The following is a 21,699-nucleotide window of genomic DNA, read 5'->3' on the forward strand; positions in this document are numbered from 1 at the left end:
GTATCAGACATAAAAAGCATTGAAATATGTTGAACAAAAGTGAATTTGCTAGCTATCGCTTTAACGTAAGTACAAATATTACTGAACGGATTGACGATTCCGAATCAGCTAATAGAGATTGAAAACCGTAAATTCCTTGCAATCTTATCTTTGGACTTTTAAGGGTAATAAACCACAGGTCAGAAGAAATGCAGTTCTTTGCTTGGGGACCTTTCACATTGGCTTATGAGGTCAAGTATTGACTGTTCAAGTACCGTAAAACCCTCCAGTATTCAGCTCACGGGGAGCGGGAGGGGGATATATAGTCAGGCCTCCAGAAAGTTGATGGGGTGGATGGGGGGTCTTAATAGGGAGGGGGCTTATTTCAAATCATAAGTGTTGAACAAAAGTTTAATAGACCTTTTCAAAATGTCTCCTCGTGCGCAACGGACAGATACATATCTCTTACTAACCTCGTTTTCTCGATCCGGAGGACTGTAAGTTACGGGTCGTGTTTCAAAGAGTTTGTAGTGGACAAACTGACTGATGTTCTGACTATAAGTATGCCTGGATTTTGAAGTCTTTCTTTTTGGGGTTTTCTACCATGGAAAGGAGTAGACGTGAGGCTTATTAAAATGATTGACCTTCAAACGGGGTGCGGGGTGGGAGAGGTTGTTGGAGAGCGCATGCGCAGTTTATAGCCAATTTAAAAAAGCTTCAAGATACAGAGTGCTTTGTACAGCCAAGTGAGTCAAGTCACTGAAAATATACACATTTTAAAGCTGAAGGTTACGGTGACGTTCGCGCAGAGGAAAACGTTTTCGTTACGCGAACGCTGCGATGAGCCTCCTCTCAATTCTCCGCCGCCAAAATGTTGTCCGCGCCGAACAATCCCGCCACTTTTCACAGGCTTACATGAGACAGCGTAAAAGGCGGGCCAGTATAAAACAAATTCTCATGTTAATAACAGGTCGAATTGCGGCCAACGATTTTCTCGGCGTTAGTTCTTGGTCGGTTGTTCGGCGTTCTGACGTAGATGTTTTCTATGATTCCATAGTTGAATTAGTTCATTGAACACGTATTTCTCTTTATATTTCTTTCATCGTGAGAAAAGATGGAAACACTCGACTTTTAGCTAGTTTCTGCACGAACTCGAAAGACTTTCATTTCCACGCACACGTGGTTTTCACAGCAACAAATTCCTGTATAAATTTTCCATTTTTTTATTGTGAGGACTAAAATCCAAGAAATCCGGATCACTAGAATTTCCCAAACAAATATACCCAGAGCTTTTGAGTGGGCTGCTGTTTATCTATCATTATTTCATGAGCGTGCGCTTGATATGGGATGATAGAAAGCCAACGAGATCATCTCACAGTATCACATAAACACAAGTGGAATAATTGTTCAAAAAACAATAAACAAAAAATACATTGCTAGATCTTGCTGATTTCGTTTTGAAAGAACCACCAGAAGGCAATTTAAGGATCGCAATTTCTCGGGTGTGATATAATGGCTCATATACCATGACCGATAAACCAACCAAATTCCTGGAATTGCATTATACAATGATCCAGTTTTTTAGTTACAGATATAAGCTGGATACTGAAGGAAGGGAACATTAAGGGCGCATTCTTTTAGAGTGGACTAGTTATTCTTATTCCGGTTTAAGAGTAACAACAGAATATGCGAAATAAAAATTCCAAAAAGAAAGGATATTCTGAAAACTGAATAATCGTGACAAAGCCAATACATCCGCGCATGTACAACTTCACATCGACTGTGACTGTAAACTTTTGGGCTGTTTTCTCAGTATTCTCACTTGAACACGTACAAAAACAAAGGTAAGCTAAGAGAGAATAAAGACGAATAATTTATCGTCCTCCTGGCTTCTCAGGGCTTTGAAAAACGCAAGACGCCACTGAAAGCGAGCTCGAATTCTACCCGAATTCAAGTGTTCGTGGAGATGCCTCCCGGACCACGTACGATTTTTTCCGTCAAGTCTTTTTAAACGAATGCACATTCTGTGTAATCTGAGTTAGCCGTATTCTGTTCATTCCGTTCATTCTTCTATCGGGAGTAAAATTAACGGAATACTCCGGTAGTCCGTTCATTTTGAAAACAGAAGAGGTTCCAAAACAACATAGGCAGGATTGTCGCCGCTATCGATCTCTCGAGTCCGGTGTTGGTAGGAGCGCGGGCTCATTTTGCCGAAGAGGGGCTGTTAATCGAGCCTAAAAAGAACACGATTACCGAATATTTACATTACCAAAACAGTCCCCACCCCCCTCCCCCCCCAAAAAAAACGCGCTATAAGCTAACTGAATTGTTTAATTGTACAAATAACTTACTTGACCTAAGTCGCGACACACGAATCCGCTTGACTGTACTCGTGTTATGAACGAGCGAGAAGAGGCGTTACAAATTCGAAGCTATCACTTGACCACATACACATTCCGGCGTGAGAACTGTGGTCACGCAATCCCTTTGAATCCTACACGTCACTATCAACTGCTGTTGCAAAAACAAGTTTTTAAAATCTACTTTATTATATCTCTCAGTTAGTACGCGTGGTGTGATTGGTCAATTTTGCGGGTCGTATTTCACTGTCCGGCCGGCTAGTTTCCATTCCCGCGCGCCCTATTTATAACCTCAGAGATATAATAAATATCTCACTAACCTCGTTTTCTCGGTCCGTCCTGTAAGTTACGGATCCTCGTTCTTATGGCATAAACCAATGGGAAAATTCTCGGTCCATAACGTACAGAACGGACCTCGGTATGTCTCATTTACACACCAACACTGTTTTTTTTTTACAATGGAAACCAACTGATTTCGGATCAAATGAAGGGTGCGTTTTATTTTTTGGGAAAATCTAAATTCGGATTCTAAATCCAAAAACGGATTTTGCGTTTTTTTGGTGAAATCCAAAAACGGACAATGAATCCATAAAATCCACACCCGGGTGGATTCTTCAGATCAGATTCACCGTGTGAGCGATTTTGGGGGATAGAATTCAAAAAAGTGTTTTTAAGAAGCGGTTTTCCGTGCAGAAATGGTATACAACAGTTATCGTACATAACTTATCCGTTTTGTTCCCGCCAAAATGATTTCCCTGTCACGAGAAGGTCGAAAAAAGGTAGGTTCCCGTGCACATTTCACGCCAAATAAACTGCACGGAAAAAGTCGTTCACAGCAATTGCAAACACCTTTCCTAAACAATTTGAGTAAACTTAGCAGTCATGTTTTAAATCCGCTGTTTATTATCGATCGCTAAGCTAATTCTTTTCTTGTGGCGTTATTTTCACTTTTATTTATTTATTTATTTATTTATTTATTTATTTATTTATTTATTTATTTATTTATTTATTTATTTATTTATTTATTTATTCAATTATTTATTTTTTCAACTGTAATTTTCGTCTTTTCAGGTCTCCATCCCGTGTTGTCATGGCAAATGATCCTTTTTTCAGATCTTCCGTTTGTTTGGTGGTGAAGAATCCATACGATCTGAGATCACAATTCCGTTTTCGGATTCTCCCAAAAAAAAAGGCACCCTAAGAAATGAGAGACCATCGTTATGTACATGATTTTCGAAATTCGGTTTATTGAAAAGCTGTCCGAAATTATTGCCTTTGTCTAAACCTTGCCGCTAGATGGCAAGAAAGTGGATGAGCAAATTGTTCCGACATCTGACCCACGTCACAGAAATTTGTCCAAAGAAGTGCAATAATCACAAAAGAACACAGGAACAGCGTTTGACGGTGTATTCTCCTTGAGTACCTTGGCTTGGTTGTCTGCTGCTGACAATGCGTTCGTTTAATCTTGCCAATTGTTCATAAAGTGTTCTTACATCATCGTTATCTTCGCCGAAAATCTTTCTTCTAATCATCAGTGCCTTTTCGTAAACTTCTTTGCCTCGTTTGTAGTCACCAATATCACTGTACACATTTCCTAAGTTGGCATACGTTGTTGCTGCATCGAATCAGCTGTGCTTTTTCGTAAAGTTCCTTGGCTTTATTTTTATCTCCACTTTCGCTGTACACTGTTGCCAAGTTGTTGTAGCTTATTGCTACATGGGCGTGCTCGTCGCCCAAAATCTTTCTCTGAATTAACAGTGCCTTTTCGTAAAGTTCTCTGGCTTGATTGAATTCTCCAAGGCTTAGGTAAACTCCTCCCAAATTACCATAGCTCGTTGCTACTTTTGAATGTTCTTCGCCCCATACCTTTTTCGCCAGCACCAGTGCCTTTTCGTGAAATTCCTTGGCCTGACTGAAGTCGCCGATTCTACGGTAAATTACACCCAATTGGTTATAGATGAATTCCATGCTAGAATCATCTTCGTTTTCATTCTTTTTCTCAATTTGCAGTACCTTCTCGTAAAGTTCTTTGGCTTGATTGTATTCACCAATGCGGAGGCATAGCGTTGCCAACTTGCTACAGCTTGCCGATACTTCGGGGTGCTCTTCGCCCAAAATCTTTCTACTAATCGCCAGTGCCTTTTCGTAAACTTCTTTGGCTCGTTCGTAGGCTCCGATATCACTATACACACCTCCCAAGCTGCGATACGTTCTCGCTGCAGAGACAGTCTCTTCAAGGAAAAGATTTTTCCGAATCAGTTGTGCTTTTTCGTAAAGTTCCTTGGCTTTATTTTTATCTCCAATGCTGCTGTACACTGATGCCAAATTGTTGTAGCTTGCTGCTACATGGGCATGTTCGTCGCCCAAAATCTTCCTCTGAATTTGCAGTGCCTCTTCGTAACGTTCTCTGGCTTCATCGAATTTTCTAAGGTTTAGGTTAACTGCTCCCAAATTCCCAATGTGTATTGCTACTCTTGAGTGCTCTTCGCCGAAAATACTCTTGTCGATCATCAGTGCTTTCTCATGAAATTCCTTTGCTTGGATGTATTTTTCAATTTGCCGGTAAACGATTCCGCTGTTCGAGAAAATCCTTGCTTTCAGTAAGGCTTCTTCCTTAGTATTGCTTAAGTTCCCTTGTAAATTGCAGGCTATATCTACAACGTGTTTTACAAACGAAAAATCGCAAATTATTATGCAAGTTCTGGCAAGATTGTCTAGCCAGTCAACAACTTCATAAAGGCTTACGAAAAGTGTCAAATTCTTTACAAGAATGCTTTCAGGCGAGGTCAAATTAGGCGTCATGTGCTCAAGCAGAGATTTGCAGTGGGAAATTAGTTTCTTTAATAATGCCCAATTGTTCTTGTTTGCTGATATAAGTAAGGAACTAAAAATCTTGACCGCTTCTGCTATGGTCTGAGTATTATCCAATGATTCCTGTTTGTAAATGGAACCTCGTTTAAGCACTGAATGGACAATATTGTGCAAACCTAAATACAGGCGCCCCTCTTCTTCTTCGATTGAAGAAAGAATTAGAGAAGATCTTAAAATCTTTGCCTTGAGTAACTCTTCTGGTTGGTCCGTGATTCGAGCTTTCACGAAGTCTACCATAGCGTCAACTGGAAGAACTTCGAACGCACAGAGCGCAAAGAAAGAAAATGTATGACGAAGAACTTCATCACATTCAATAGCTCGTTCCAAGGCCATTTTTACAGCGTTAGTGGTTGTTTTTGGATAAGCCGCACTCTCACTGGCAAGAACATCTTCAGTCGCTTCTCCCTGCCTCTGTGATAGTCCTTCCACATACATCGCCCAACTGTAGTTTGGAGACCCATTCTTTGCAACCGTTTGCACGTAATAAGCAGCAGCTGCTAAGGCCAGTGGCTGATAATCGAAAACAGCAGCAACATGTTCTGTTTGTTCTCGGTCAGAAATTTGCGACACCTTTTCCAGCAACTCCACTGCATCAGCTGCCTGCATCCCTTTACTAAATGATTCATGGTGAGTATGTGGAGCATTATGGGGAACTACAGTGCTATCTTGTGTAGTGATCAACACTTGTCCATGGCCCCATTCCTCACTGCCACTCTGAGGTAGAAAACTTCGGACTAAGCTCAATTCAATGATGTTATCCGCTATAATCAGCCAATTGGAGTACTTTCTAACCTGCGGCAAAATCAAGCGAAGAAGTTGTTGAATGGTTTCTCCTGGCTTTTCTCTTTTTGAGCTTTCGAGGTTAGTCAAGGCATATTCTGTAATTCCTAGGTGTCTACCGAGGGAGATGTAAGAGTCAGTAAGTGTCTCAATGCTTTCCGCATTCAGTGTTGCAACAAACGTCATGTCTTCAGCCTGATTATCTGATCTCTTTGAAAAGAACTTGGATCCAAGTTGACGGGCAAGTTGACTCTTGCCACATCCAGGATTTCCTGACAAGTAAATCGTGCTAACTGCTCCGTTGGAACCACTGCGAAGTTCCTGCATTTTGTTTGAGATTCTTTCAATATCACTAGAACGTCTGATGACTTCGTGCGGTGGTTTTAATGCTAGGAAACAAAACGGCTCAGGTTTGAAACTTATTTCTTGTGTGAGGGTCTTATTTTCTTCTTTTACCGAAAACAAATCATCCTGTGTGCTTTGTAATACGTTTTTTGTTGCCTCTAAGTCAGATTTTGTGTATTTTAGGTCACTTTTTGTCTTGTCCAAGTTAGATTTGGTTTGGTCCAGCTCAGATTTCGTTTGGTCCAATTCACTTTTGAGATCACTAACTTCCTTCCTCACGTTTTTTAGTTCTTCAGTTGGAAAGCTTGTCTGGTGCTTTACGTCTTCGATGTCATTAATAGGAAGACCCAAGGAAATAAAAGCATTTATCACTCTTCCGACGTGATTTTGGAAATCGGCATCTGTCAGTTTAGCCTCACTAATGTGAGCAATATCGTTTCGAACTTGACGAAGATCATCGACATCTTTGTTGACAGCTGCACTAAGTGTGATTCCAATGGTATCTGAGTACAGGATCGCAAAGAACAGACTAGTACAATCCCATTCTGTTGTATTGCCTTTCTGTATTGTCGCCAGATATCGAGCATTCTTTCTGTGACTACTTCGAGATTCATTATTGTAGAAGTCGCGGCCATTCTGCGGCGTGTCTTTCCATTCTCCAAGCGGAGTTGTCTTGTAGAGGAAATCCCATTCGTTTCTAAAGATCTTTCGCAGTCCTATAGGGACCAAATTGAACCCTACGTAGCAAATTCGAAAGTAGTTCAATTGCTCCAGTGAGTATTCCATTACGTGTGACCCTGTCAGAGAAAAACGCATCTTTTGTAAAGATGTACAAGAAAATTGAGAAAAGAAAAGGGTATCTTAGATAACTAGTCGGCTAGAAGGTAAAATAACAATCACAAAAGCTCTGGCCGTATCCCAAATCGTCTACATATTGGCATTTTCTTCAACATCTCCAGAGATACTCAAGGAAATCAACTCCATATTGTATGATTTCGATTGGGACGGTAAGGGCGATAAAGTCAAATGGATGACAGCTTTAAATAATTACGAGAAGGGAGGACTTAAGATGTTAGGTATTCAAAGCTTTAACGACCAGCATTTTCTAAGCTACAACTCCTTTATAGATAACTAGGGCATTAAAACCAATTGTCTCGAATAGAGTGGTTTTCAATTGTGTCGAAAGTAATTTCGCGTTTGCTTGGGTTTTGCATTACTACGCTCTGCGATTAGTTAACAAAACTGGCGCAACTTTCTCAACCAAATGGGAATCCATACCAAAACCAATATATATAATCGTGGTTTCGCCACACGCATTTTCCCGGGCTTGGCACCGATTAAATGTATTTGCTTCGAATTCTGATTGGCTCGTTGTGTTGTTTACATCTTTTGCGATTGGCCGGAGTAATTAGTTTGGTTTTGGTTTTACGACAATTGATTGGAAACCGCTCTATCACAAAGTGATATCCGCTGTAACACATTACAAGATCGTATACTGTACAGCCTATCACAACACAACTCTAAAGGATCTATAGTGCACGTCAGAATTAAATGAGTAACACAGTCGCCTATACGCGTTTTGTCAGACTCGTCTAAACGTGCGCGTTTTTCCCATTGTTTTAAAATGATCGCCATAAGTTTTCTTTGTGTAGTATAGTCGAATAAAACAAAAGAATTCAAGTGGTTGCCGACAAACACGAAATTTGTTTCATATGAAATCAGTTGGCGACGGCTGTCATAAATCGAATGTAATCGGCTTCGCAAATACTGGCGTCTTTTTATTATAATACAACGGGTTGTTAGCAAAAAGAGTAACAGCGTAACGGGGATTTTTCACTTACATATTTCTTTTCTTCTCTTTTCTTTTTTTCTTTTTTTTTTGTTCGTTTGTTTTTGTTCTGTTTTGTTTTGTTCTTGTCTAAAATGTCCTTTGTTTGGTCATTTCACTTTTCTTCACCACACACGTTACAAAACAAAAGGCAAAATAAGAGTACAAAAGATATATATCACAGACAAAGTAGCGAGGAAGCCTTAGCAGAAACCATAGCGCTTATAGAATAAGGCCTCCTCCGCATTACAGAGTTGTTACATATATAATGTTTGAATACACTGAGACAGTTGATACAATTACAGTTGAAGCGAGTAGACGGGAAACGCCCTTTCCACCTGAATGGAATTTTAAAAAACCTTGCTACAAGGATTTGTCTCCATATGAGAATAGTGTGCATGAAAAAATATAATCCTTTTCAATGTTTTCAGCGTCGGAGTTTACATTAGTTCGCATTGTTGGAAAGCCCTACCGCCAAAAGTCAATCAACTTGAAAAGTAAATGAACACAATCAAGTCGCGTTCAAACGCCAAGCGAGTTCCCTCAAATAACCAGCGAAAAGATGTATGCCTTGAATTATCTCCGTATCAACTTCTGGACACGGGCCGGTTGTCTTGGTTTGCGGTTTATCCTCCGAAACTATTCCTCAGCAGAAGACCATGAGTTTTGCCTCGCTGATAAATTTTGCACTTCAAATCAAGATAATATATCACGATGTTTTGAATTACATGTATTTTCTGATATTTTGCTTCCCGTAAAAGGGCGTAAAGTATTTATTTGGACAAGTAAGCGAGGCGGAAAATCGCGACATGAAGCGGTTTATGCTTGCCGAACAAAACGAAAAAAACTCTACAACCATAAACATCTGTTTTCAGGAGAAAACTGAAATAACCATCTCACAAGTTCGAAAAACTCAAAATTTAAGAAGCAGATTGTCACTTCTTCTCAGCATCCTCAGGAACTTTAAAAGACAAATGTGCGTGACTACGATCACGCTCGCGAAAATTTTGATCACGCGTTTTACCAGGAGCGGTTTTTCTAACAACCATCCACAGAAGCTTAAAAAACAAGGCTGGTTACAAGGTCTGTAAATCGCATGCATGATGACACCTATACATGTATATAATAAAACGTTGCCTTTCACATTGTGACGAGTCAAGGGAAAATAAAGAGAACAATGCGTGATGCACTTAATTAGTTTTTAGTGACTTTGCATGTACGGCTCGAAGTGAGCAACATCAAAAAGTCACGCTACATAAGATCACTTTGGTATTCCCCTGAATCAAACAAACTCGAATCATAAGGTTGTAATTAACAGGAAAGGACCTTCCAGCCGAGACTGCAAATAAATCAAATTTGCAAACTCAAAATTTTGACCTTTCCAGGTGACAGAAATCAATGTAAATAGGTTAATTATAATGTTCACCAGTGACGTCTTCAGTAAATGCATTGGTTTCGCAAGGTTACAAAAAAACAATTTATCATGATTTTCTAAAAGTCTCAATAATAAATTTGAGGAGAGTTAGGGAAGAGTAGAGTGTCTATCTTGTAGCAATTAAAAGGCAGACAGGAATGTCGGTTTTTCCCTTTAATATGTTAAATAACAAGATTTGTTTATGACTTATCGCCAACAATCAAGAGGTTGTATGAACAAATCTAATTTCAAGTCACCTTAAAGTTTTCGGATGGTCAGTTGCTTGTTAAAGCATTTTACAAGGAAAATTAAAAGTACTGCTGTTCGACGTTTCGATGTTTCAAACATTATTATCAAGAATGAAGAAAACGTATTAACGAACACACAAGCTCAAGATCTTCGATTGGGAAACACATGAAACACCATGGGGTCGAGAAATCAACCATCGCGGACAAGTTTTCGGTCCTCAAAAAGTGCCGGAATAAATTTGACTGCCTTATTTATGAAATGTTGTTTATACAAGAGCTCAAACCATCGTTAAACGTGCAATCGGATTCGATTCGTGCGAAGGTATTCTGCTAACTTATTTGCATAAAAATCAAGCACGCAGAAATGCCATCGAATGAAATTTCATTTCTCGAAACTCAACTCTTTTAGCAACCCCGACATCAAACGTCTTCTTCATTCTTTATAATGATGTTTGAAACATCGAAACGACGAACAGCGTTACTTTTAATTTTTCTTACCTTCAAGTTTTAACACATCTTTTGGGGAGACATTTTAATAACAGGGTGAGTGATCTGATCTTGGAATTTTTCCAAGGGACTTTTCCCTCGATCAAAACTGCGTCTTACGATTTGTGTTCAGGTTGAAAGATATACCTTTTTTGTATGCTTAATAAAGGGCGAGACAATAGAAAATCTATTGCAGCTAACTTATGATCATTTGATCGGCAAAATCGTTCAACAGTTCCTGGAAGACATCATTTGACGAGAGCTAATTACACAAAGGTATGCAGACGAAATCGCGCAATTAATATTAGAGTTTTATATTTGCGATTTTTCTTTAACCTGTGTCACACGAGACTGAGTAACAAAAACACATAAACCTTAGACACTAAGATATTTTGTCGAGGATTTTACATCTTAAGCATACGTTGTTAAAAAGCAAATATATTCCCGTGTTCAAGTTCCAGAAATAAACACGCATATTCACATGATCCGTCTCAGTACAGTGCACCCATTCCTGCACAGCTATCAAAATCAGACATAATCAGCAATACGTACCAGCTATTCAATTGTGTTGGACACTGAAGTTTCCTGCAGAGATCACACGATATTCACTGGTTTGTTCGATTATAGCCAGGCGAAGAAAAGCTTGGTAAATATGTCTGCCTTGTACACCAAGTGATCAAGATACTAACAAAGCGAAAGCGGAAATATCTTGTGCAATGAGTCATGTCGGGTCACGTGTTTGACGCCACGCGTGGGGAACTCAGCCTCCCACGCAGTCGGTTTTAGACGAGTCGTCTTGGAGGCTAGTGGGCAACTGTGATCAAGAGTTTCCCATATTTATAACGTTTAATGGCAATTGGTTTACACTGAGACATGAATTATGTTTTAAATACTGAATCATAAAACATAACTCCATTCAATAGGCGCACGGAAGCCATGCTATAGCGCTATTCAATGCATTTTCAAAGATATTGTGCTCCCCCAACATACCCCCCCCCCAGCCCCACCCAATGAACTAATGTTGAAGTTCACAAAGCATTCTGAGCGTACGATTTTAACGTTGTTACGGGGGGGGGGGGGGTGGGGAGAGGATTTTCCATTCGTGCGTTCATGTCTGTTTTGCGCACATAAGGAAATAACATAAATGAGAATTGTCCCAAGACTTCTGCCCTTGGTTGTAGGTCTGAGTCTTCTGGTCCAGCTATTTTCAGTTATTTCCTTTGAATGACTTTTGAGTTCATTTATTTCATGGCAGAGGGGATGATTTTAAAAACACGCAGATAGCAAAGGATAATTGAAGCGGATAGTTTTACGTTTACGATTGTCCTTTGAAATTAACATTTGATGCGACTCTTTTAGGGGAATTTCACTTGAACGTTCATTTCAGTCTCATGGTAGTTTTCTACAAAAACATACCGTCCTCGCTCGCGATCTTTATGAGCGTTATTAAAGTAGGCTAACCTCGCTAACTACTAACTCGGGAAACCTGGGAATATAGCATATAACACCGAATATAACACCGTAGACCAAATTGTAACGTTTTTGTCTATGTAACTTTCGCCTTTTTTCAGGTATCTATTGTAACCGTTTAAAATTGTAACATATCTTGCCACAGGGTCAATCTCAAACATACCGCCGGCTGAAGAAGAAAGGCCGTGCCTTTCGAAATATTGGAAAATATACTTCCCTGACCGTGAAATCAGCCTTGCTCTTTTTTTAGAATATAGCATAACTGACACCCACCTCGAAAAATATCTTGCGAACTTTTAAGTCCTTTAAAAAGGACTATCTAAGCTGTGGCACATGCGCAGTAAAGTCTGGCTGAGACTTAATTGCATACAGCTCGTGTCGCGGGATTTTTTGCTTTTCCGCCATTACAAAAGTTTTTCTGAAAAGATCGTAACAAACAGCCTCTGTAGTTACTAAAGAACGCTTGTAAATAGAAACTTTCCGAAGATGAATGCGATTCAAACATGAAAATAGTCTCCAACGGTATTTGAAAATGTTGGGCCAATGATTTCAAAGCGCTTCATATCAACGCGCGCATGCGCCTGGGGTGACATTGTCCCTTTAAAATGTAACAATAAGCAAGGAAACAACATATTTCGGTTCTTAATACGAGACCATCATCAAATTAGTAAGCATACGAATGATGAAGGGCAAAAGAATGTTAAAGCAGGAAAAGATTTCTACCTTCGTGAAATACCGTAAAGTCAGTTCCGATATTAGCGACCCTCGTTACTTTCGGAATTAGAAATCTTTGGGGATCGTTACTTTCGGGGGGTCGTTATTTTCGGGGAACAAAAACCATGAACCATGATGAACCATGATTCGGAAAGAGCTCAAACAACAGACAGAATAAAGACCATTCTAACGCAAGGGTGCCAGACGACATTGGGGCTTGCACCTCCAGACGCAACGAGAAACATTCAACCACTCGATCTTGCATTCAATGCAGAATTTAAGAAGCGTGTTGAGGAGAGGTTGTTGGAGAGCGCATGCGGAGTTTATAGCCAATTTGAAAAAGCTTCAAGATACAGAGGGCTTTGTGCACCCAAGTGAGTCAAGTTACTGAAAATATACACATTTTAAAACTGAAGGTTACGGTGCCATTCCCGCGGAGGCAAACATTAGGGACTTTACGCAAACACGACGCCGACGGCAACGAAAACGTCAATAAAGAAAAGGCTTAATGAGCTAAACAATGCTGTGCACGTACATTACAAATTTTGATACATTTCGTTGCCATCCTGGGCCAAACAACAACGTGAAATGCCCAAATTCAAGGTTTTACGGAGAACGTGAGCACATGACAGTGAATTTTCATTCTCTGTGCTAACTTGAACACCGTTCCCACCAGTTCTGTTACTGGATAGTTCGGCCACATTGTAGAAGTTGAACAAATTGGAATAAGCGCAAAGTAGTACAAGTAACACGAACTTTCAAGTATTTTCAAGTGACGTTTTCGTTGGCGTTGCCGTCGTGGTTGCGTAAAGTCCCCATTTTGGTTGCGCGAACGCTGCGATGAGCCTCCTCTCAATTCTCCGCCGCCAAAAAGGTTAGCCACGACAAACAATCCCGCCAATTTTCACAGGCTTACATGAGACAGCGTAAAAGGCGGGTCAGTATAAAGCAAATTCTTATGTTAATAACAGGTTGAATGGTGGCAAACGATTTTCTTGGCGTTAGTTCTTGGTTGGTTGCTGTTCTGACGAAGTAGACCTTTTCTATGATTCCATAGTTGAAATAGTTCATTGAACCCAAAAAGGTTCCTTTTTTTTATTATTTCGTTCATCGTGGGAAATGATGGAAAGACTCGTCTTTTAGCTAGTTTCTGCACGAAACTCTAAAGACTTTGCATTTCCACGCACACGTGGTTTTTACAGCAACAAATTCCTTTATAGATTTCCTATTTCGTTATTCTCAGGTCTAAAATCCAAAGAATCCGGATCACTAGGATTTTCCGAAACAAATAAACCCAGAGCTTTCGAGTAGGGTGCTGTTTATTTAACAATTTATTCGTAAGCGTGCGTTTGAAGTGAGATGATAGATAACGAGGTCATCTCATATCACACACGGCACGAGTGGAATAATTTTTTTTTTTAAAAAAACAATAAAAAATGTATTTCTAGATCTTGCTGATTTCGTTTTGAAAGAACCACCAGAAGGCAATTTAAGGATCGTAATTTCTCGGGTGTAATATAATGGCTCATATATCATGGCGGCAAAACCAACCAAATTCCTGGAATTGCATTATACAATGACCCAGTTTTTAATAGTTACATATATAAGCTGGATATAAGGAAGGGAACATTAAGGGCGCATTCTTTTAGAGTGGACTGGTTAGTCTTATTTCGGTCTAAGAGTAACAACAGAATATACGAAATATAAATTCCCAAAAGAAAGGATATTCTAAAAATTGAATAATCGTGACGAAGCCAATCACTGCTCATGAGAAACTTCACATCTCCTGTGGCTGTACGTTTGAGGGCTATTTTCTCAGTATTCTCACTTGAACACGTAAAAAAACAAAGGCAAGCAAAGAGAAAATAAACACAAAGAATTTGTCGTCCTTCTGGCTTTTCAGGGCTTTGAAAAACGCAAGACATCACCGAAAACGAGCTCAAATTCTGCCCGAATTCAAGTGTTCGTGGAGATCCCTCGCGGGCCGCGTACGATTTTTTTTCTCGTCAACACTTTTTTAAACGGATGCACATTCTGTGTATTCTGAGTAAATCGTATTCTGTTCATTCCGTTCATTCTGCTATCGGGAGTAAAATGAAAGGAATACTCCGGTAGTCCGTTCATTTTGAAAACAGAAGAGGTCCCAAAACAACATAGGCAGGATTTTCGCCGCTATCGATCTCACGAGTCCGGTGTTGCTAGGAGCGCGGGCTTATTTTTCCGAAGAGCGGCTGTTAATCGAGCCTAAAAAGAACACGATTACCGAATATTCACATTACAAAAATTGCCCCAAACCCCCCCCCCCCCCCAAAAAAAAAAACGCGCCATAAGCTAACTGAAATGTTTAATTGTACAAATAACTTACTTGAACTAAGTCGCGACACACGAATCCGCTTGACTGTACTCGTGTTATGAACGAGCGAGAAAAGGCGTTACAAATTCGAAGCTGTCACTTTACCACATACACATTCCGGCGTGAGTACTGTGGTCACGCAATCCCAATCCTACACTTCACTATCAATTGCTGTTGCAAAAACAAGTTTTTAAAATCTACTTTATTATATCTCTCAATTAGTATGTGTGGTGTGATTGGTCAATTTTCCGGGCAGTATTTCACCGCACGGCCGGCTAGTTTCCATTCCCGAGCGCCCGATCAACCTCAGAGATATAATAAATGTCTCACTTACCTCGTTTTCTCGGTCCGTTCTGTAAGTTACGGACCGAGATTTTTCCCGTTGATGTATGGCCCGCGCCCCTCGCGCTTGGGCCATACATCAACGGGAAAAATCTTGGTCCGTAACTTACAGTACGGACCTCGAACTCGGTGGGTACGAGGATTGTCTCATTTACACACCAACACTGTCTTTTTACAATGAAGACCAACTGATTTCGGATCAAATTAAGGCTGCGTTTTATTTTTTGGGAAAATCTAAATCCGGATTCTTAATCCAAAAACGGATTTTGCGTTTTTTGGTGAAATCCAAAACGGACCATGAATCCATAAAATCCACACTCCGGGTGGATTCTTCAGATCAAAACTAAATCCGGAGTTTTGAGATTCACCATACGAGCGATTTTGGGGAAAGGATTCGAAAAAAGTGTTTTTAACAAGCGGTTTTCCGTGCAGAAATGGTATACAACAGTTATCGTACATGACGTTCTAACTTGTCCCTTTTGTTCGCGCCATTTTGATTTTCCTGTCACGAGAAGGTCGAAAAAAAAGGTAGGTTTCCGAGCAAATTTCACGCTAAAACAAGACTGCAAGAAAAAAGCGTTTACACTGAGCAATTCTAAGCATCTTTCCTAAACAATTTGAGCGCAAAAATACCCACGATAGTCGTCGATTTGTAACTACTGTTTTAACGATCGCTAAACTATTTCTACTCTTGCGGCGTTTAAATATTTTCAATTTTATTTCATTTTATTTTTTCCCAACTGTAATTTTCAACCTTTTCAGGTCTCCATCCCGTGTTGTCATGGCAAATGATCCTTTTTTTCAGATCTTTCGTTTGTTTGATGGTGAAGAATCCATTTGATCTGAGATCACAATTCCGTTTTCGGATTCTCCCAACAAAAAACGCACCCTAAGAAATGAGAGACCATCGTTATGTACATGATTTCGGTTCATTGAAAAGCTGTCCGAAATTGTCGCCTTTGTTTAAACCTGGCCGCTAGATGATAAGAAAGTGGCAAAGATCATTTTTCCGACATCTGACCCACCTCACAGAAATTTTTCCAAAGAGGTGCAATAATCACGAAAGAACACAGGAATAACATTTGACGGTGTATTCTCCTTGAGTACCTTGGCTTGGTTGTCTGCTGCTGAAAATGCGTTCGTTTAATCTTGCCAATCTTTCATAAAGTGTTCTTACAGCATCGTTATCTTCGCCCAAAATCTTTCTTCTAATGATCAGTGCCTTTTCGTAAACTTCTTTGGCTCGTTTGTAGTCACCAATATCCCTGTACACATTTCCTAAGTTGGCATACGTTGTTGCTGCATCGACAGTCTCTTCGAGGAAAAGATTTTTTCGAATCAGTTGTGCCTTTTCGTAAAGTTCCTTGGCTTTATTTTTATCTCCAATGTCGCTGAAAACTGCTGCCAAGTTGTTGTAGCTTGTTGCTACATGGGCGTGTTCGTCGCCCAAAATCTTCCTCTGAATTAACAGTGCCTTTTCGTAAAGCTCTCTGGCTTGATTGAATTCTCCAAGGCTTAGGTAAACTCCTCCCAAATTACCATAGCTCCTCGCCACTTTTGAATGTTCTTCGCCCCATACCATTTTCCCAATCACCAGTGCCTTTTCGTGAAATTCCTTGGCCTGACTGAAGTCGCCGATTCTACGGTAAATTACTCCCAATTGGTTATAGATGACTTCTATGTTAGAATCATCTTCGTTTTTAATCTTTTTCTCAATACGCAGTACCTTCTCGTAAAGTTCTTTGGCCTGATTGTATTCGCCAATGCGGAAGCATAGTGTTGCCAACTTGCTACAGCTTGCTGATACTTCGGGATGCTCTTCGCCCAAAATCTTTCTGCTAATCGTCAGTGCCTTTTCGTAAACTTCTTTGGCTCGTTCGTAGTCTCCGATATCACTGTACACATTTCCCAAGCTGCGATACGTTACCGCTGCAGCGACAGTCTCTTCAAGGAAAAGATTTTTTCGAATCAGTTGTGCTTTTTCGTAAAGTTCCTTGGCTGTATTTTTATCTCCAATGCCGCTATACACTGAACCCAAATTGTTGTAGCTTGTTGCTACATTGGCGTGCTCGTCGCCCAAAATCTTCCTCTGAATTAACAGTGCCTTTTCGTAAAGCTCTCTGGCTTGATTGTATTCTCCAAGGCTTAGGTAAACTCCTCCCAAATTACCATAGCTCGTTGCTACTTTTGAATGTTCTTCGCCAAGAATACTCTTGTCGATCATCAGCGCCTTATTGTGAAATTCTTTTGCTTGAGTGTATTGTTTAATTCTCCGGTAAACAGTTCCGCTCGTCGAAAAAATGTCTGCTTTCAGTAAGGCTGCTTCCTTAGTATTTCTCAGGTTGCCTTGTAAACCGCAGGCTATATCCACAACCTCTTTCAAAAACGAGACTGAATCATACGTTTTTAAACAATACTTCGCAAGATCGGCTAGCCAGTCAACAACTTCATCAACGGTTACGAAAAGTGTCAAATTCTCTACGAGAATGCTTTCAGGCGAGGTCAAATAAGACGTCATGTGCCCAAGCAGAGATTTGCAGTGGGAAATTAGCTTCTTTAATAATGCCCAATTGTTCTTGTTTGCTGATTTAAGTAAGGATCTAAAAATCTTGATTGCTTCTCCCATGGTCTGAGTATCGTCCGATGATTCCTTTTTGCAAATCAAATCTCGTTTAAGCACTGAATGAACAATATTATGCAAACCTAAATACAGGCGTCCCTCTTCTTCTTCGATTGAAGAAAGAATTAAAGAAGATCTTAAAATCTTTGCCTTGAGTAACTCTTCTGGTTGGTCCGTGATTCGAGCTTTCACGAAGTCTACCATAGCGTCAAGCGGAAGAACTTCGAAGGCACAGAGCGCAAAGAAAGAAAATGTATGACGAAGAACTTCATCAGATTCAATAGCTCTTTCCAAGGCCATTTTTACAGCGCTAGTGGTTGTTTTTGGATAAGCGGCACTCTCACTGGCAAGAACATCTTCAGTCGCTTCTCCCTGCCTCTGTGATAGTCCTTCCACATACATCGCCCAACTGTAGTTTGGAGACCCATTCTTTGCAACCGTTTGCACATAATAAGCAGCAGCTGCTAAGGCCAGTGGCTGATAATCGAGAACAGTAGCAACATGTTCTGTTTGTTCTCGGTCAGCAATTTGCGACACCTTTTCCAGCAACTCCACTGCATCAGCTGCCTGCATCCCTTTACTAAATGATTCATGGTGAGTATGTGGAGCATTATGGGGAACTACAGTGCTATCTTGTGTAGTGATCAACACTTGACCATGGCCCCACTCCTCACTGCCAGTCTGAGGTAGAAAACCTCGGACTAAGCTCAAGTCAATGACGTTATCCGCTATAATCAGCCAATTGGAGTACTTTCTAACCTGCGGCAAAATCAAGCGAAGAAGTTGTTGAATTGTTTCTCCTGGCTTTTCTCTTTTTGAGGTTTCTAGGTTCGTCAAGGCATATTCTGTAATTCCCAGGTGTCTACCGAGGGTGATGTAAGAGTCAGTAAGTGTCTCAATGCTTTCCGCATTCAGTGTTGCAACAAACGTCATGTCTGATCTCTTTGAAAAGAACTCAGATCCAAGTTGACGGGCAAGTTGACTTTTGCCACATCCAGGATTTCCTGACAAGTAAATCGTGCTAACGTCTGTGTTCGAACCATTGAGAAGTTCCTGCATTTTGTTTGATATTCTTTCAATATCACTGGAACGTCTGATGTCATCGTGGGGTGGTTTTAATGCCAGAAAACAAAACGGCTCAAGTTTGAAACTTATTTCTTGTGTGAGGGACTTATTTTCTTCTTTTGCTGAAAACAAATCATCCTGTGTGCTTTGTAATACGTTCTTTGTTGCCTCCAAGTCAGATTTTGTGTATTTTAGGTCACTTTTTGCCTTGTCCAAGTTAGATTTGGTTTGGTCCAAATCAGATCTCGTTTGATCCAAGGAATATTTTGTCTGGTCCAACTCAGATTTCGTCTGGTCCAATTCACTTTTGAGATCATGAACTTCCTGCGTTACTTTTTTTAGTTCTTCAGTTGGAAAGCTCGTCTGCAGCTTTACGTCTTCGATGTCATTAATAGGAAGACCCAACGAATTAAAAGCATTTATCACTCTTCCGACGTGATTTTGGAAATCGGCATCTGTGAGTTTAGCCTCACTAATGTGAGCAATATCGTTTCGAACTTGACGAAGATCGTCGACATCTTTGTTGACGGCTGCACTAAGTGTGGTGCCAATGGTATCTGAGTACAGGATCGCAAAGAACAGACTAGTACAATCCCATTCTGTCGTATTGCCTTTCTGTATTGTCGCCAGATATCGAGCATTCTTTCTGTGACTACTTCGAGATTCATTATTGTAGAAGTCGCGGCCATTCTGCGGCGTGTCTTTCCATTCTCCAAGCGGAGTTGTCTTGTAGAGGAAATCCCATTCGTTTCTAAAGATCTGTCGCAGTCCTATAGGGACCAAATTGAACCCTACGTAGCAAATTCGAAAGTAGTTCAATTGCTCCAGTGAGTACTCCATTACGTGTGACCCTGTCAGAGAAAAACGCACCCTTTGTAACGACGTACAAGAAAATTGTTGAGAAAATTGAGAAAAGAAAAGGGTATCTTAGATAACTGGTCGGCTAGAGGGTAAAATAACAATCACAAAAGCTCTGGCTGTATCCCAAATCGTCTACATATTGGCATTTCCTTCAACATCTCCTGACATACTCAAGGAAATCAACTCCATATTGTATGATTTGGTTTGGGACGGTAAGGGCCATAAAGTCAAATGGACGACGACGATAAATAATTACGAGAAGGGAGGACTTAAGATGTTAGATATTCAAAGCTTTAATGAATCCTTGAAAATTAAATGGATCTAAGGGTATCTCACTGAACGAACTTGAATTGAAAAACTTTTTATTATCCTACGCGTTTAGTTAGACTAAGGCAGTAACTTCATCAGGGATTTGTTTTACAAGTAATGGTTACATGCTTGTATATATACACAAACTGTAAACCATACAACACGTTTACGGATTAAAGTAAAAGACACAAGTGACTGAGGGTTAAAGCACATGCGTGACATATTTGTAACATTACATGTGCGTGACGCATTAATTTCGGAGGGTTCTAGATTTAAGCCTGGTTTACACGCACGACGCAAGCATAGGCACATGGATTTACACGTGCGATAAGCATAAGCATAAGGTGTCATACGCAAGCGCAGAAGCATAAACATCGCGCGGCCGGGTTGCCTTTTGGCGAGAGATTTGATTCCAACATTGGGGAAAATGGCAACGCATGAGTAACTAGAATATACGCTGACAGCTTGTCACTGTTTTTCAGTTTCCTTTCCTTACGCTTGCGTTTATGCTTGCGTCGTCCCGGTTTGCACGTACGACGCAACGACGCAAGCACAAGCACAAGCACAAGAGAATGGAAATCGTTCGGAACAAGAACGACGCAAACATAAACACAAGCGCAAGGACAAGGCGCTTATGCTTGCGTCGTACAGGTTTACACGTAGGTTTCTTGTACTTATGCTTGCGTCGTACGTGTAAACGAGGCATTAGTACAAGATCTGTGCTCCCCCCCCCCCCCCCCAACTCCCAAGAAGAAAATAGAGAGAGGAAGTGGAAACTATTGTTCTGAAGTAATTTAAAACAGCAGGATACTACCCTGCTCAATCTCAAGGACCCATTCTTGAAAGAAATTATACAGTACTGGACCAAATTTAAATACAGAAACGAGAGCCAAGAGTTTGCCTCCACATGTATATTGTATAACTCTCACTGATAAAAATTGAAAATCGTGCATTCTTCTGCTGATCATGATTGAGTGCGGGGAATAAGGAGATTAGAGCTCATTAAGACAACGACCAGAATTTTCTAAGCTACAACTCTTGCCGAACAAAACGAAATAAACTCTACAACCATAAACATCTGTTTTCAGGAGAAAGCTGAAATAACCATCCCACAAGTTCGAAAAGCTCAAAATTTAAGAAGCAGATTGTCACTTCTTCTCAGTATCCTCAGGAACTTTAAAAGACAAATGTGCGTGACTACGATCACGCTCGCGAAAATTTTGGTCACGCGTTTTACTAACAACCATCCACAGAAGCTTAAAAAACAAGGCTGGTTATAAGTTTTGTAAATCGCATGCATGATGACACCTATACATGTATGCAATAAAACGTTGCCTTTCACATTGTGACAAGTCAAGAGAAAATAAAGAGAACAATGCGTGATGTACTTAATTAGTTTTTCGTGACTTTGCATGTACGGCTTGAAGTGAGCAACATCAAAAAGTCACGCTACATAAGATCACTTTGGTATTCCTCTGAATCAAACAAACTCGAATCATAATGTTGTAATCGACAGGAAAGGACCTTCCAGCCGAGACTGCAAATAAATCAGATTTGCAAAACTCGATTTTCTATGCTCATTGCTGCGAATCGCCAGTAAAGCCAACCCATAAGGTTGAGCGATTTTATCACATGAGTTTTCAAAACTGCCACA

At 40.3% G+C, this 21,699-nt stretch overlaps 3 protein-coding genes and 1 long non-coding RNA gene across 5 annotated transcripts in view; 1 reads left to right on the top strand and 3 right to left on the bottom strand.

Moving 5' to 3' along the window:
* The first annotated feature begins 1,535 nt into the window (after positions 1-1,535).
* Positions 1,536-14,789, top strand: LOC146481672 (uncharacterized). Its single transcript, XR_014864287.1, has 2 exons — positions 1,536-1,933; positions 14,457-14,789. It is a non-coding gene; the product is annotated as an uncharacterized LOC146481672 (long non-coding RNA).
* LOC146481673 (uncharacterized) lies at positions 2,293-11,004 on the bottom strand. Its single transcript, XM_085107732.1, has 2 exons — positions 10,864-11,004; positions 2,293-7,132 (listed from the first exon to the last, which is right to left on the bottom strand). Exon 2 carries the CDS (start codon positions 7,119-7,121, stop codon positions 3,918-3,920), a length of 3,204 nt encoding a protein of 1,067 aa, XP_084963858.1. The 5' UTR covers positions 7,122-7,132; positions 10,864-11,004; the 3' UTR covers positions 2,293-3,917.
* A 33-nt stretch (positions 14,790-14,822) lies between the features above and the next one.
* LOC146481674 (uncharacterized) overlaps positions 14,823-21,699 on the bottom strand; it is a 39,324-nt gene continuing 32,447 nt past the window's right edge. For both annotated transcript variants that reach the window (XM_085107730.1, XM_085107731.1), the window contains exon 3: positions 14,823-16,159. The gene's annotated coding sequence lies outside the window, so the exon portion shown is untranslated. The remainder of the gene's footprint in view (positions 16,160-21,699) is intronic.
* LOC146481675 (uncharacterized) lies at positions 15,360-19,715 on the bottom strand. The gene has a single exon (XM_085107728.1). It carries the CDS (start codon positions 19,713-19,715, stop codon positions 16,248-16,250), a length of 3,468 nt encoding a protein of 1,155 aa, XP_084963854.1. The 3' UTR covers positions 15,360-16,247.

The sequence above is a fragment of the Pavona decussata genome, unplaced genomic scaffold, assembly GCF_977016875.1.
Source record: "Pavona decussata unplaced genomic scaffold, jaPavDecu1.1 SCAFFOLD_48, whole genome shotgun sequence".
Lineage (NCBI taxonomy): Eukaryota > Metazoa > Cnidaria > Anthozoa > Scleractinia > Agariciidae > Pavona > Pavona decussata.

What these genes read in the sequence shown, in the direction of transcription:
- LOC146481673 (XM_085107732.1), bottom strand. Translation starts at nt 7,121, where the DNA reads ATGGAATACTCACTGGAGCAATTGAACTACTTTCGAATTTGCTACGTA.
- LOC146481675 (XM_085107728.1), bottom strand. Translation starts at nt 19,715, where the DNA reads ATGGAGTACTCACTGGAGCAATTGAACTACTTTCGAATTTGCTACGTA.